The sequence below is a fragment of the Rhinatrema bivittatum genome, chromosome 7, assembly GCF_901001135.1.
Source record: "Rhinatrema bivittatum chromosome 7, aRhiBiv1.1, whole genome shotgun sequence".
Taxonomy (NCBI): domain Eukaryota; kingdom Metazoa; phylum Chordata; class Amphibia; order Gymnophiona; family Rhinatrematidae; genus Rhinatrema; species Rhinatrema bivittatum.
Window position 1 is genome coordinate 268,790,739 of NC_042621.1, and position 14,938 is coordinate 268,805,676.

At 43.4% G+C, this 14,938-nt stretch overlaps 1 protein-coding gene across 1 annotated transcript in view; it reads left to right on the forward strand.

Moving 5' to 3' along the window:
* The first annotated feature begins 1,614 nt into the window (after positions 1–1,614).
* Positions 1,615–14,938, forward strand: part of FBXW4 (F-box and WD repeat domain containing 4) — a 426,456-nt gene continuing 413,132 nt past the window's right edge. Inside the window, exon 1 of the mRNA XM_029610216.1 lies at positions 1,615–2,032. Within this exon, the coding sequence (XP_029466076.1) occupies positions 1,845–2,032 (188 nt within the window). The 5' untranslated portion in view covers positions 1,615–1,844. The remainder of the gene's footprint in view (positions 2,033–14,938) is intronic.

The following is a 14,938-nucleotide window of genomic DNA, read 5'->3' on the forward strand; positions in this document are numbered from 1 at the left end:
ATATGATTTTAAATAATCTTGGTGCCAAGGACTGACATAGGTGCTCATTCTGAGAGATTCTACAACTCCTGAGCTAGCAAATTATAGTGTCTCTCAATTTTTCTATTGGCACCTGAACCATCTCTTCCAAAGTATTTCTTTAAAGAGCATTCCAACATTCTATATTTTCTCTCCCATACATGCCAAGTATGACAGTCATTTTCTGTGACTAGAGCTACTTCCAACTGCATTCCATGGTTGATCACTTCATTTTACTGTAGCTGGAAGTTTGACTTTATCTTCGAGTGCTGAGCACCAGGTTCATAGTACTTCATGCCTTGGACAATTCAGGCATCAGCTCAGCAGCCTAGAATGGACACCAAAACCTGATTTCCCATTTTGCAGCACATAATTTTATTTGGAAAAAGTTTTTTCCAGTATAGTTCTTTGTGTATTGCAAGGGGGAGTCAATTCTAGTAAATCTTGTATACTGATTGTTTTGAAACTAATTTTAAATACATTTTACAACATTATAAAGGATAAAAAATATATTATTTTCAACTTCTACACTCCCTTGAGATTTCCTTGTGTTGACCTTAGTGTAAAATCAGAAAGCATCCCCATCCTAGGTTATTCTCTGATTAGATCCTGCTTCTGGAGGGAAGGAAAATCTATACCACCAGAAATAAAAGACCAAAAATGTAAATATTATACATTTAATAGCAAAGTTGCATATAAATTATGAGATTTATATGAGCCTATGCATATAAACAGCACAGGTTGCATAATGTTAGCCTTTAGGTATTGTAGCACCAAATATGTATATGTTATTGGTACATTGATGGAATCTGAGCAGTAGTGCATGCTATTTCTTGCAAAAAAAAATAAATCCATGAAATGGAAGACAGATGGAAGAATAAAATATTAAGCATTCTGTTAGTCTACTACGTCTAAAAACCGAATAGGAAAGTTAAAATTGCAGTCCCAGTTAAGCAAATAGCTAGCAAAAAAGAAGTTATGACGTCTTCCTGTACCTCTTAGCTCCGCCCACACACATGTAGTGCCCAAGTCAGCAACTGGAAGAGGTTTAAAAGGAAGTCAATTGGTGGCTCAGCCTCGAACCAAACAAACAGCAGCGGAATTCCGGTTTTTAAACGTATTTTTTTTTAAAAGAGAGGATGTGTTTTACGCTAAGCACTTTTTTTTTTTTTTAATAAATTAGGGTTCATGCTTAAGCGGACTGAGGAGTATACTAAAGAGAGTGAGAGCGATGTGGTGGAAAAATTATAAAAGTAGCACGCCTGCTAAAATCTGTCCAACTGTTAAGAAAATATGTAGCACTGAACAATAGAATTATACATCCATAACAAAGCACTTTTAATTTAAAAAAACGTTATCTTACAACTTAAGCTGAATCTGTGAAAAAGCAAAGCAAATTAATTCTGCAATTTTCCAATGTTATTTTAAGGTAGCCGATATAATTTAATAAGCGTTTTTGCTATAGGCTTTTGTGCTGGAGTTGTTTGCTCTTTCTTACTCTTTAAAAATAATAAAAAAACCCCAAACCCCCTTCTATAGCAGACTATGCAAATATTAGGAATAAAACGGGAGGTCTGATTACTCCTGTAACCAAAATCGGTGGCATGGGGGCCTCTAATCCACTTCTAACAAGGTGCTGTAGCAGTTTTGATTGACAGCCAGCTGCCGGCCATGTGACTGATACTCCGATTATGATGGCTTCCACTCCGAGCTACTTCTGAGCCGCTGTCTCCGAAACACAATGGGAAGGAAGGCCGGGCCCCTGCAAACCTTCGGACACCGGCCCCGGGAGGTAGAGGAAGCCGCGGGAGGGGAGCGGGCTGGACATGTCCCCGTTTCTCGCTCTGCCCGAAGACATCCTCCTCGTCATCTTCTCCTACCTCGACTCGCAGGCTCTGGGCAGGCTCGGCCAAGTGTGCCGCAAGCTCTACCACTTCACGGGCAGGGACGCCGTGTGGAGGCGGATAGCCCGGGGGTGTATTAACTCCGGATTTACGCAGCAGGGCACCGACATGTAAGCTCGTTTTATCCGCTTTGCTTCTCTGGAGGTGGGAGGGAGGCCCAAAAGCCGCGTCGGGCGTATCCGGCTGTCACAGTTGAAGCGCCGAGGCCTAGCCGGCCCGGCAGGCTTTGCGGATAGACGCCAATTGCGTGGTTGCTAAAGCGCAGGAGGGTCTCGGTAGCGCGGCACGGGAGACGCGATTGACTTAAGTGCCTCTATTCTCTAAAGGGAACCACGCCGCTTCTCGGCTGGCAGCGTAGTAGAGGCTTGGCGCGGGCTGATGAGAATTCAAAGGAAACAGAGCGCAGACATTTAACAAACAATAACGTCTGCACCTTTCAGCGCTGTCTGTATGAATAGCTGATAAAGGGACATTTTGGGGGGGGCAGGAGGGAATAGATAATTCTGGCTGAGGTGGAGCGGTTTGCATGTTTGTTGCTGAGGAGGTCGTTTCTCTGCTGTCGAGTTTTTGCTTGTCGATGTAGCGTTTACTCGGAATTCAATTCATCGTCTGGGGTGCATTCAGGCCCGGATTTAGGTGGAGGCAACTGCCTCGATGCTAAACTTTCATAGGCAACAGAGCGCTGCTGTTGCTATCCTGCTATCTGGTTCTGGCCTGCCGTGGCACCTTGTCCTGCAGAATGGCACCAATAGCCTCACAGTAACAGCACCTCCTTAAAGAAAACTCAGTACGGGGCATGAGACACTTCCCAGTCTAACAGGCCCTTTGGCACAGGTTTTCATGGTAACAGGAAGCCCGTATGTAAGGGGGTGGTGCTTCCGCAGGTCAGGCACACGGGGGCTTCCAGGCCCCGCGCTGAGTTTTTCAGGGATGAGTTGCTACTGCTGAGGAGCTAGTATTGCAACTAAGACAGGGGGATGAACTAAATATGTATATCCCAGAGAAGAGGAGAGACGGGCAAATATGATAGACATTTAAATTATTGAAAGGTGTTATTAATACGCAAGAAGCAAACCTTTTTCTAGGACTAAGGGACATGATATGAATCTCCAAGGGCATAGATTCAGGATTAATGTCGGAAAATATTTTTTCACGGAAAGGATGGATGCATGGCATGCCCTCCTGGTGGAGACAAAAATGTTAAGAGAATGCAAAAGCGTGGGATAGATGCAGAGAATCCCTGGTGGCAAGAGGATGGCAATAAAGCACTGGGTGACTTGCATGGAGCAGTGGTTAGAATCCAAACAAGGCAGTGGTATAACTCGAGAGTATGGGTAAAAGTCATGGGGGGTGGCCCACAACTAGCTGGTTACACAGATCTGCTGCCTCCTTCAGGGGTCTGTGCAGGAGTAAGGAAACCTCAGTACTGCTGACTATATGCAGCTATTTCAAGTGTATTTTCTTCAGCTACATGTGTATTGCTCTTAACTGTTCCTCTTATAGTATAGCAGCATCCAAATGAGCATACTCTATGCCCTCTTAATTTTTCTTAAAGGGACACTTGCTGTGAAAATACATTCCATAAGGGGTTACACAAGTATATTTCATTTTTTCTAGTTTCAATTTTCAAAGAATACTTGACTGTAGTGGATGGATAAAGAGATGACATTTATCTGCTAGAGAACGACAGGAATATTCAGGGTTGCTAGAGAACGACAGGGATATTCAGGTGTGCATAGAAATCTACTTTTCAAAATGATTAGGGGTGCTGAATTCAGCACAATTGAGTTCCACTCCATCCCTGGCAAAAAAGATAAAACAAACATGGTGGCAAAGGAGACACAAGTACTTCCTGCCTGTCCTATCCTGTGGCTCAGAAGCACAGAGCTCTCAGTTTCCCAAATGATGGGGGTGAAGGAGCCAGGGGTGCTTAAGCACCTACAGAACTGGCTGCCCTCCAGTTATAGATGAAAAGTTGTAATCTAAAGCAAACTGTTTAACTGTAATTCAAAGTACTGACTTTCATGAAGTCAGTTGCCTAAGAATAATTGTGATGAGTGAGAGAAAATGAAAAGTGCAAAAAAAGTTGGATCTTGGCAGTCTGATAGTCTTCTCTTAAAGACAAGTGAAATTTTCAGTTTGGCAATAAATTGCCTGTTTTATTTTTATCCAAGATGTGTGTTAAGACATGAGAAAAGAGAATGCAATTAGAATTTTTCTGTTCAAAGTTTTTTTTTTTAATTTTTATTAAATAAAGAGTCTTTATCCAGTGTCAGCACTGCTGTTTATTCCAAATGCTTGTCGCAGAGATTACAACTGAACATAAAAAATTGCCATGCTGGGTCAGACCAAGGGGTCCATTAATCCCAGCATCCTATTTTCAACAAGAACCTGGCAAGTACCCAAACACCAAGAAGCTCCCATGCTACTGATGCCAGTAATAGCAGAGGCCATTTCCTAAGTCAACTTGATTAATAGCAGTTAATGGACTTTTCATGTAGATAAGCAGCTGAATTAGCCGTGCTGTATGGGTAAGTCCTCCATGCCACTAGGTGGCGGAGCTCTCAAAGATTAGCAAAGTCTTTTAGCTAGGTGCTCCCTCCCTCCTGTGTCGTGACTTGATTACCTCAGGCTCCTCAGTCAGATTTTTTCCGTGCAACACAGTGCACGGAACTCTCTACTTCTCTTCACTATACTTAGGAAACCCAATATTATCTTTAAAAGATAGGTCTTCATAGAAAAGAAGAAGATAAAAAAAAAAAGAAAAAACAACAAGAAGGAAAGAAACCTTCCTTGAAGCTGGCCTCACGAGATTGTTTTAACATCTCAGGGTACCCCCTCCCCCTCCTAGCCGACTGCTGCCTTCAGCTTCGTCTCCTCTGTTATCCTCCTGGTTTACCTGGGCTGGCACAGAAGGGGTGCACTTTCAAGCCGTAATTGACTCACTGGCTGCCAAAAGAAAGAGCGCCAAGGCATCACTGTCTGTGCCACGGTGCCGAAGCATCGACATGCCCGCTGGCGCACCGTCTGATTACCTTCAGCTTCGGTGCCCCAAGCCGCCGGCGTGCCAACCGATGGACTTCAGTTTCGGCGCGCCGAGAGCATCAATTCTTGTGCTGGAGGACAGGCGCATTAGCGCCTGCCCTGGAGGGTCGGCGCACTAGCGGGCGGATGCATTACTGCGTGCGCCGGTGTGCCAAGGAATCAACACGGATGCCATTGCACACGCGCATCGACGCACTGGCCGGCGCCCGAGGCATCGACGCGTGGAGCGGTGCTCCAGAGAATCGACGCACGCACCAGCACGCCATGGCCTAGCTTAAGGCTTCGGCTGCCACAGATCGGCACCATCAGCATAGGCGCCGGCCGCGCTGAACACTGGTGGGGGCGCCGGCCGCGCCAGTGTTGGGCGCGGGCGCCTGGTGCATAGACGCGGTTCTGCGCCACCTACCTCACAGTATCAAGGCGTTCACTACCTTATAAAAAAAAAAAAGGCAATGAAGTCAGCAAGACCGCAGAACTAGCCATGAGTGCTCTGAGGCGTCCACACGCCGGGAATGCATCACAGCTACAATGCGTGTACCTAGCCAGTGCTAAAACTTAAAGTGGACATTAAAAAAACCCCCCAAAAACAAGTTCATTAAGGGGGGGAAGTTCACAGACGAGTGCACCCCCAATCTCCCCCCCCCCCCCGCCAAAGACACACATGGCGAGTGGCATGCTGGAGTCCATACTTTCTCGTGCACGTTCTACCACCGACTCGACCCGTAAGGGTCGGTCAAAGACTAATGACAAACGCCAGAGCGATTCCGGTTAGTCTCTACCACAGCATTACAGTGGGGGTCCTATAATTCTCCTTTGTTGGTTCCTCCAACATTCCTAACATCGAATTAAGGTATTACGAATAATTCTCTTTTCACACTAATGTTCACCTTTCCACATCACTCCATGCTAGTTGAGGGGACGATACAGATGGCTGGTAAGACCAAGCTCCGTTCTCACGCCGAAAGAGGATAATAAGTCACTGGATGAATTAAAAAAAAAAAAAGAAAGGGGTGAATAAAGCCATTCCATCTGAAATGCTCAATGCCTGCATTCAAACCATCGAGTTTATATCAGCCATATCTTTGGATAATCTACGGGCTCTAAAGCACATCTCCAACAAACTTGGCAGATGCCATGTTACCTCAATACTATTCCCTTCAAGAAGAATGGCAGCACTTCATAAGATCCTGTCCTAAGTCTTTGAAGTTTCATCTAACACTTCAGCAAATGCTTTGACAGTCAGACGTTACATGGTTACCTTCACAGCCATAAAAGACAATATTCCAGATATATGGGAAACTTTACCATATAGTCTAGAAACGTTTTTCTTTTTTCCAACATCCGTTCACTGATCCATTCATAAGGCTTAAGGTACAGAATACAGCACCCTTTCTCACTAACAGTTCATCATTGTCCATCTATATCACGACATTAATTTTCAACCTCTGCCCGCTGCCGAGGATTAAAAAAAAAAAAAGGGGAAGACCTTATGCCTCATCCCTATTATAAGCCTCTGTCTCACCAACCATCGAGACAACACACTAATCAACAACAGGCATCACGTCAGCGTGCTACGACGCCTCGCCAGCCACAGCAACCGCTGCATCCTCAACATCTGCCATGATGATTGCAACTTCTCTTCCAGCCTGGCATCATATTACATTGATTACCATTGTCGTCTCAGGACTACACTTGTCACCTAACCAGGAACCTATCCTGTGAGAACTACAGATAATGACTTCTCTCAAGTCCTTTCTTCCTTTTTCTTCATTCCCGGGGCTTGCACTAGCTAAAAAAAAAAATGTTTCTAGTGTCCCCTCGTTTCTCTGGGTGGACAACCATCACTTCCAATCCAAGGTCTTCCATTCGACCTTGCTTTGCCCCAGGGGTTTTAACAACTTCATGGCAGTAGCAAAGGCAACCCTTGTTGACAAGGGCTACAAATATTTCCTATCTCGACGACTGCTCCTACTAGCCTCCAATCCACTATGACTACGGCACGATTCTTCTTTGGACAATCTGGGTCTCCTGATCACCTTTGAAAACTCGAAGCTGAAACCATTAAAGTTTTTGCAGCTCATAGGAGCCTACATTGCCACAATCCAAGACAGGACTTTTTTCTACCTCACCCGAGAGCTTTGCTCTCCCCATACTATTTACAACTTTGTTTCACAGTACCACAATACCAGCTTGCCAAGTTCTACCTATTCTAAGACACATGGGCAGCCACTACGTAGTTCTACATATGTGCCTACATATGCGCCGCCTACAATGGGTCTCAAACACTCATTTCTTCATCCATTGTCCACACCCATTCCTTGACCAGCAACATACTCAGGGACCTACAATGGTAGCTACTCCCGTTCACACGATCAACGGGCTTACCTCTCCGACCCTTCGACATCATGTGATACTCACCACAGATGCAGCACCCAAGGAATGGGCAGCTCATTTGAAAACACAAGATCCATGAACTTCGTGTGACCGTACACTACACATAAACCTTCTGAAGCTCAAGGACGTAAACACGCTCTTCGAGTCTTCAGCGAGTTCCCACAACGGAAGCTAGTCATGATTCACACGGATAACTGAATAACAATGTTCTCTATACACCAGAAAGGGAAGTCCGGTTCATGGAACCTCTGCTACGAGGCAGTTCTGATTCTGGAATGGGCACACCAGGGATTCTTCCATCTACAAGCCACTTATTGCCTGAGATTCTCAATTCCAGAACGATCAAATTCAATAGAATTTTTCACCCCAACGAATGACACCTGACTCCAAAGGTGGCTCATGGAGTTTCTCAGTTTGGACTGTCCCTGCAGTCGATCTCTTTGCAACAGAGAGCAATGGGAAAATAGATAACATTTACTCGGTTTATCTGAGCCTGTTAGACTCACCGATACTTTTGCCTTTGAATCTTTGAATACTTGTCACCTTCACTACCTCTAATAGAAGGTGCTTTTTCTTAATTTGCTTTAAATTCTGTATGGGAGAGTAAGTGACTTCCAGACATTGGATCATTACCCTCTTTATCTTCAATTTCACCAAGACAAGGTGACCTTGCACACTCACCAGAAAATTCTGCCAACGTTTATTTCCAGTTTTTCCACATTAACCAGACCGTCACCTTACCACCTTTCATCCAAGACCTCATGCAAATGCCAATGAGAAAAAGTCACGCACCTTGCATTGCAACCGTGTGCTAGCATACTACAAAAAGCGCACTCTGTCACCCAATCGACCTTCACACCTGTTTCTTTCGCTCTATCTAAACATGCAAGGCTGTCCAGTGACAAAGAACTCTATCCTCAGGGATATCCAACTCTATGCAGTTCAGCCATATTACATGGTCACACATGCTATTTGCGACCCTAAAGGCTCATCATTTGCAAGCAATGGCAACCTCGACTACCTTTCTCGATCAAGTACCTCTCATTGACATCGATGCACCAACCACATGGTCATCGCTCCACATTTTTGCATCCCACCTCTGTTTACGCAATCAGACTGTGGATGATTCCTTTTTTGGAACGGACTATCCTACAGAAGTGTACAAATACCAAACAAATACAACCTTTATAGGAACTGTCCACCACTGTTTTCGTATTGAGTAAAAAAAAAATAATAAAAAGAAATAACATACACTATCTGCTCAATACGTCAGCTGGGGACTCCCATACAGCATGGCTAATTCAGCTGCTTATCTACGTGAAAAGAGCAAGTTTGCTTACCGTAAACGGTGTTTTCCATAGATAGCAGATGAATTAGCCATGCTGTCCCGCCCGCCTCCCCGGACAGTTCTAGCATACCTACCTTGCTTTGTCACTGACTGAGGAGCCTGAGGTAATCCTGTCACGATACAGGAGGGTGGGAGCACCTAGCTAAAAGACTTTGCTAGTCTTAGAGAGTTCCGCCACCTAGTGGCACGAAGGACGTACCCATACAGCATGGCTAATTCATCTGCTATCTACGGAAAACACAGTTTACGGTAAGCAAACTTGCTTTTCTTCTCCAAGAACTTATCCAAACCTTTTTTAAACCCAACTACACAAACTGCACTAACCACAACTTCTGGCAACAAATTCCAGAACTTAATTGTATGTTGAGTGAAAAAGAATTTTCTCCAATTAGTCTTAAATGTGCCACTTGCTAACTAGTGCCCCCTAGTCCTATTATCCGAAAGTGTAAATAACCGATTTACATCTACTCGTTCAAGAACTCTCATGATTTTAAAGACCTCTATCATATCTCCTCTCAGCCATCTCTTCTCCAAGCTGAACAGCCCTAACCTCTTCAGCCTTTCCTCATAGGGGAGCTGTTCCATCCTCTTTATCATTTTGGTTGCCCTTCTCTGTACCTTATCCATCGCAACTATATCTTTTTTGAGATGCGGTGACCAGAATTGTTCACAGTATTCAAGGTATGGTCTCACCATGCAGCGATACAGAGGCAGCGATCTGTTTGCTTTTTTGACTGCTGCAGCACACTGAGCCTGCAATTTCAAAATATTAACCACTGTGATGCCTAGGTCTTTTTCCTGGGTGGTAGCTCCTAATATGGAACCTAATATTGTGTAACTACAGCAAGGGTTATTTTTCCCTATATGAAAATTCTTCCAGTCCCCCGATATGATCATGTTTTGCCAATGGGCTGCGTCAGGAGGAACCAACAAGAAGTATTCATATCTATAGAACAGAATTTCTAATTAGAATAGAGGCAAATACAGAAAAGATTACCCGTAACCTTTAATGATTACATATTGTTTCTTAAAAGCTCCTGATAAACATTTCATATCTATGGAAAAGAATAGCATAGTACTCAAATTAAACACATGAAGCCACCCAGAGTAACAACTTATAGACAATATTCTAAAATTGTGTACATGCCAACAGGGTTATTCAAATTATAAATGTGACAGCATTCTCTGCTTTGCTATTAAGTAGGGAAAAGCTTTAGGGACCACTTGGTTGACTCCAAACTAAAATCTGTTTTACCAACCTCAGACACATCAGTCCAGGTCATTTTCCATGTAATCATTGTTCAGTCTGCATACACTCTCTGTTGATTATTAGTATCATGAACCCCATTACAGGCAAAGCTTACACACTTAGAGCCCATTCTCGCTGCTCCTCCACTTGGGTAGCGTGTATTCAATGCCCATGCTTGCTGTTATATGTGGGGAAAACTACGTGCACATTCATTGAATTCTTTTGGTTGTAATCGTGAAATTGAGTGGGCCCCTTTCTTCTGAATTGCTTCTTTTGAACAACTTTTTTTTAACATCTGGTTCATGAATTATGAATTTATGCTATAATTATGTTTTCCTTGTTTTCCTTGTTTCATGTTTAAGAATTCATATATTAACCTGATGTTATATGTATAACGCTTTGGTGTATGTTCCTGTTCGCTGTACACTGACGCGATATCTCTGATGAGTGGCGGTATATAAAAAACTTTAAATAAATAAATAATGAATTACAGCTTTACTGTATTGGACTGTATTTGAACTCTTTGGCTCACATCGATTTCTAAGTTTCTTCTTAATTGGCGCCTTTCCTTCAATGCTGATAGAACTCTAGGTCAGGTGCTTTTTTCCGATTGGTAGCCCAGTTTTGGTGCAGTTTCCTTGTATTTATGTTAAATGCTGTCCAAATCCCAGCGCATTAGGATAACTGCTGCTGCTGCGGAGAATGCTGTCACATTTATAATTTGAATAACCCTGTTGATATGTACACAATTTTAGAATATTGTCTATAAGTTGTTACTATGGGCGGTGCCTTGTGTTTTGAGTGCTATAGATAGGAAATGTTTATCAAGAACAATAAAATGATATGAAATGTTTATTGGGAACTTAAAAAAAAAAAAGGTATGTAATCCTTAAAGATCTTAAGTGTATTTGCCTCTGTTCTAATTAGAACGTTTGCTCTATAGATGTGAAATCTTCTCGTTGGTTCCTCCCGATGCAACTCCTTGGCGAAACATGATCATTTCAAGGAACTGGAAGAATTTTCAGTTGTAATCTCTGTGACATGCATTTGGAATAAACATATATTGGATAAAGACTCTTTATTAAAAAGCTTTTGAGCAGAAAAATTCTAACTACACGTTTTCTTTTCTCATGTGAATCCTGTATTTGTAATTTCTTTTCTGCTCCACTTGCTGTTTTTGGGTTTGTGTTATGAAATGAGCGTGGTCTGTTCTAGACATTTTGGCTGAGTTTGACTATATATTTAACTTGATTGGGGTAACACAAAAGTATTTTAACTGTAGTCAAACCAAGAGGATTAAACCTGTGTGTTTTTTTTTTTTAAAGAACATTTGGAAATTTGATTTTATTCAACATAGATTTTAGCAGGTAAAAATTTATGGACACCTTGGAAATGACCAGATTCACAGTGGTTTGCAGCAACGTGCCCAGTTTTTTTCCCCGTTTTGCCCATTTCATCAAAAACTATGACATTATATATTTTGAACTTTTTTTTTTTTTTTTTGGTGAGTGTAGCCATACTAAATTTTTCCAGAAGAGTGATTTATAAATGCAAGAACATAAGATCTATCAGGAGGTGGTGGGTTGTGTGTGCGTGCGTGTTTTACTATTCAGCAGTTTTTCTCCTGCTTCTTTTGAGCTTCCAGTTCAATGAGTACAATGTCTGGGATCTGGTACCATGAACCTTAATTTGAAACTACCTGTGGAATTTTTCCCCTATCATATATTCTTTCCCAGCTTATTTTAGTTTAGTCATTGCAGTTACAGTCTTTAGAGGGGGACTGTCTAAAACTTTTATTTTTCATCGATAAGCAGGGCTGAATTAGCTGTGACACCTGAGAAACATCATCCAGCGGCACCGAACAGACCTCTCTCTCTCTCTCAGCTTGTAGAGCTTTTGCGGGAATTCCCGCATGGGCATTACCTTATGAGCCTCCTCGGTCTTTTTTTTTTTGTCCAAGCACTAGTTCAGATATGTACTTCTATCTCTGTATTTCTGTAAAAAAAAAAAAATCAATACTTTTCTATTTTGAAATTGCCCCACTGCCTTAGCAGTCCCCAAACAGCACTTATATAGTAACAATTGGCAGAAGACAACCAAATAGTCCATCCACTCCGTCCAGCAAGCTGCATGTGGAAAATGCCGTTCTTTGCAGGTTACCACCATTCTGTTAGGGTAGCAGCTGCTGCACCCTGACGCTCACCCCCAAGTCTTATCTTAAAGGTAATAACTGCTGCTTTGTGCAGGTTTCCCCAAGCCTTATGTTAAAGGTAATAAATGCTGTTCAATGCTGGTTACCCCCAAGCCTTATATTAAGGGTAGTAATATTTGCAATCAAAACCAAGCAACTATCAAATCTAAAACAAAATTAAAGCTATCCACATTTTTATGGGAAGACCAGCCTTCTTGATAATTAAAACAATGCTGCTTGAACATGCTTTGCTTTTTGATTTGTCCATAGAAACAGTCTTGTGCTACATAATGTTTTTCACAAATGTAAGCATATTAGTACCCTGTATCATAAAAGTTGGAACCCAGCGTTGGCTGTCCTCTGAATCCAATTCTCCCGCCATCAAAGCAGAGAGTGATGTTGCAGTTATGTCAAAAGCATCAAAGCTAATTGGGCTGTAAATGTGAAAGTGTCTCATAAATAATTGCTCTATTCTACAACCAAGTAACGAATTTGTGGCCTCAGTTGTGCGGGCTGGTCACCCCAAGCCACAATCTGAAGTGCTACACCTAAAGTTTTATATTGTTTACCCATTTCCAACCTCTAGACTCTAGGGCAGAGCCTCTTAACCACTGTGCCGCAGCAAGATCTGTGCTGTGCTGGTCTCCCTTCCCCCTCTTCTTTCTCCTACTGTATTGTTGCACTGCATCAGGGGTGTGGTTAGCACCAGGCACATGGGGCCAGTGCCCAGACTCTCAAGCTCAGTGCCCTGATTCTCAGCCACCCTGCTATTTTTTTTTTCAATCCTGACTGGGCCCGGGCAAAAGAAAGAAGGCTGCTGAATGGGTCTGGGCTATGTGGCTGAATAAAGAAGGTTGGAGAGATTGGGAGCCTGCTTGTGTGTGTGTGCACGCGCCTATGAGAGAGAGAGATTGGGAGCCTGCTTTTGTGTGTGTGCACCCGCCTATGAGAGAGAGAGTTTGGGAGCCTGCTTTTGTGTGTGTGTGCACCCGCCTATGAGAGAGAGAGTTTGGGAGCCTGCTTTTGTGTGTGTGTGCACCCGCCTATGAGAGAGAGAGTTTGGGAGCCTGCTTTTGTGTGTGTGTGCACCCGCCTATGAGAGAGAGAGTTTGGGAGCCTGCTTTTGTGTGTGTGTGCACCCGCCTATGAGAGAGAGAGTTTGGGAGCCTGCTTTTGTGTGTGTGTGCACCCGCCTATGAGAGAGAGAGTTTGGGAGCCTGCTTTTGTGTGTGTGCGCGTGCCTATGAGAGAGAGATTGGGAACCTGTGTGTACACGTGAGCGTGCCTATGAGAGAGAGAGAGAGAGACTGGGAGCCTGCTGTGTTTTGTGTGAGTGTGCATGGCTGTGAAAGCTTATTTGTCACATACAGGCTCTCACAGGCAAGCACACACACATAATAGGCCGGATTTTCAAAAGGTTATGCGCCGGGCCTATTTTCAAAAGGCCCGGCGATATGCATAAAGCCCTGGGACGCGTGTAAGTCCCGGGGCTTTACTAAAGGGGCGGTCCGGGGTGGGGCCAGAGGCCTCCGATACAGTAGCCATTACCGCTGTGTCAGAGGATTGCTTGCTGGCAGGCTGCCGGCAGGTGCAAAAGGTAAAATAAAAGTCAGGGGGGGGTTAGAGTAGGGCTGGGGGGGAATGGATAGGGGAAGGGGTGGGAAGGTCAGGCTCGGGGGAACGGGGAAGGCAGTGTGGCTCGGCGCGCGCAAGAAGCACAATTGTGCACCCCCTTGTGCGCGCCGACCCTCGATTTTTATAACATGCACGCGCATGTTATAAAATCGCATGTCCATGTGCGTGCACCAGGTGGCGCACATGGACGCTCACGCATGTCTTAAAATATACCCCAGTGTGTCTGAGGGAAAGAGCCTGTGATTGTGAGAGAGAGGGAGAGTGTGAGAGACAGAAAAGATAGTTTGTGCAGCCCTCCCTCTCCCAATCCACAGCAATCTCAGGGTGACTAGAAATGAAAGATCCCAGGTTTGGGGAAGAGGAGTTTTTAAAATCCTTATTTTAATTATTGGGTGGTGGTTGATATTGCTGCTGTTTTAAAATATTTTATTGGTGTTTTGGGAAATTAATAAGGTTTTTAAAATTATTGTATGTTTATTGGCTGTTTTAACATTTATTCTTTCTGTTAGTATGATTTTAATATTATGAATGTTTTATGTCTTGATTTTATTGCTTGATGTTTTGTGAGGAATTATTCTGTTTTTCCATTGTTGCACTGTATAATACAGTTGGGCTTGTGGTTTCTAGTTCAGTTTTTGTTGGCACATTTTTATTTATACTTTATGACCTTATTTATACTTCATGGCCTTTCTATTTTCTTTTGGTGAGGGTCTGTCTTGTGTAACATTAATTTTTGCTGTGAAAATGATGGTACTTCTAATCACTGGCTTTTATGGCATTGTGGTCATCCCTTCTTCATTTCTATTGTAACAAAGGTTTGCGCTTAAAATGATCAGTGTTTTACCTGCAGTCCTTAGCAGTCTGACGACAGCGCCCCTGTTAGGAGAGTAAAGTGATGAATCTGAGCAATTGTTTACCGCATAATTCACCCCTTCCGCTGGCTGTCGACTGCTGTACAGACCATTTGTGTGGTCAAAATATTCTTCTGAGGCAGTCTACCAGCGTATTAGAGACCCATGGAAGGTAGGTCACTTGCAAGATGGCTTGATGTCTGTAGACCCATCCCATATCTTTATCATTTCTTGACAAAGAGTCCCATGACCCTGTGCCTCCTTGTTCGTTCATGTAGAACATGGCTATCTGGTTGTCAATTT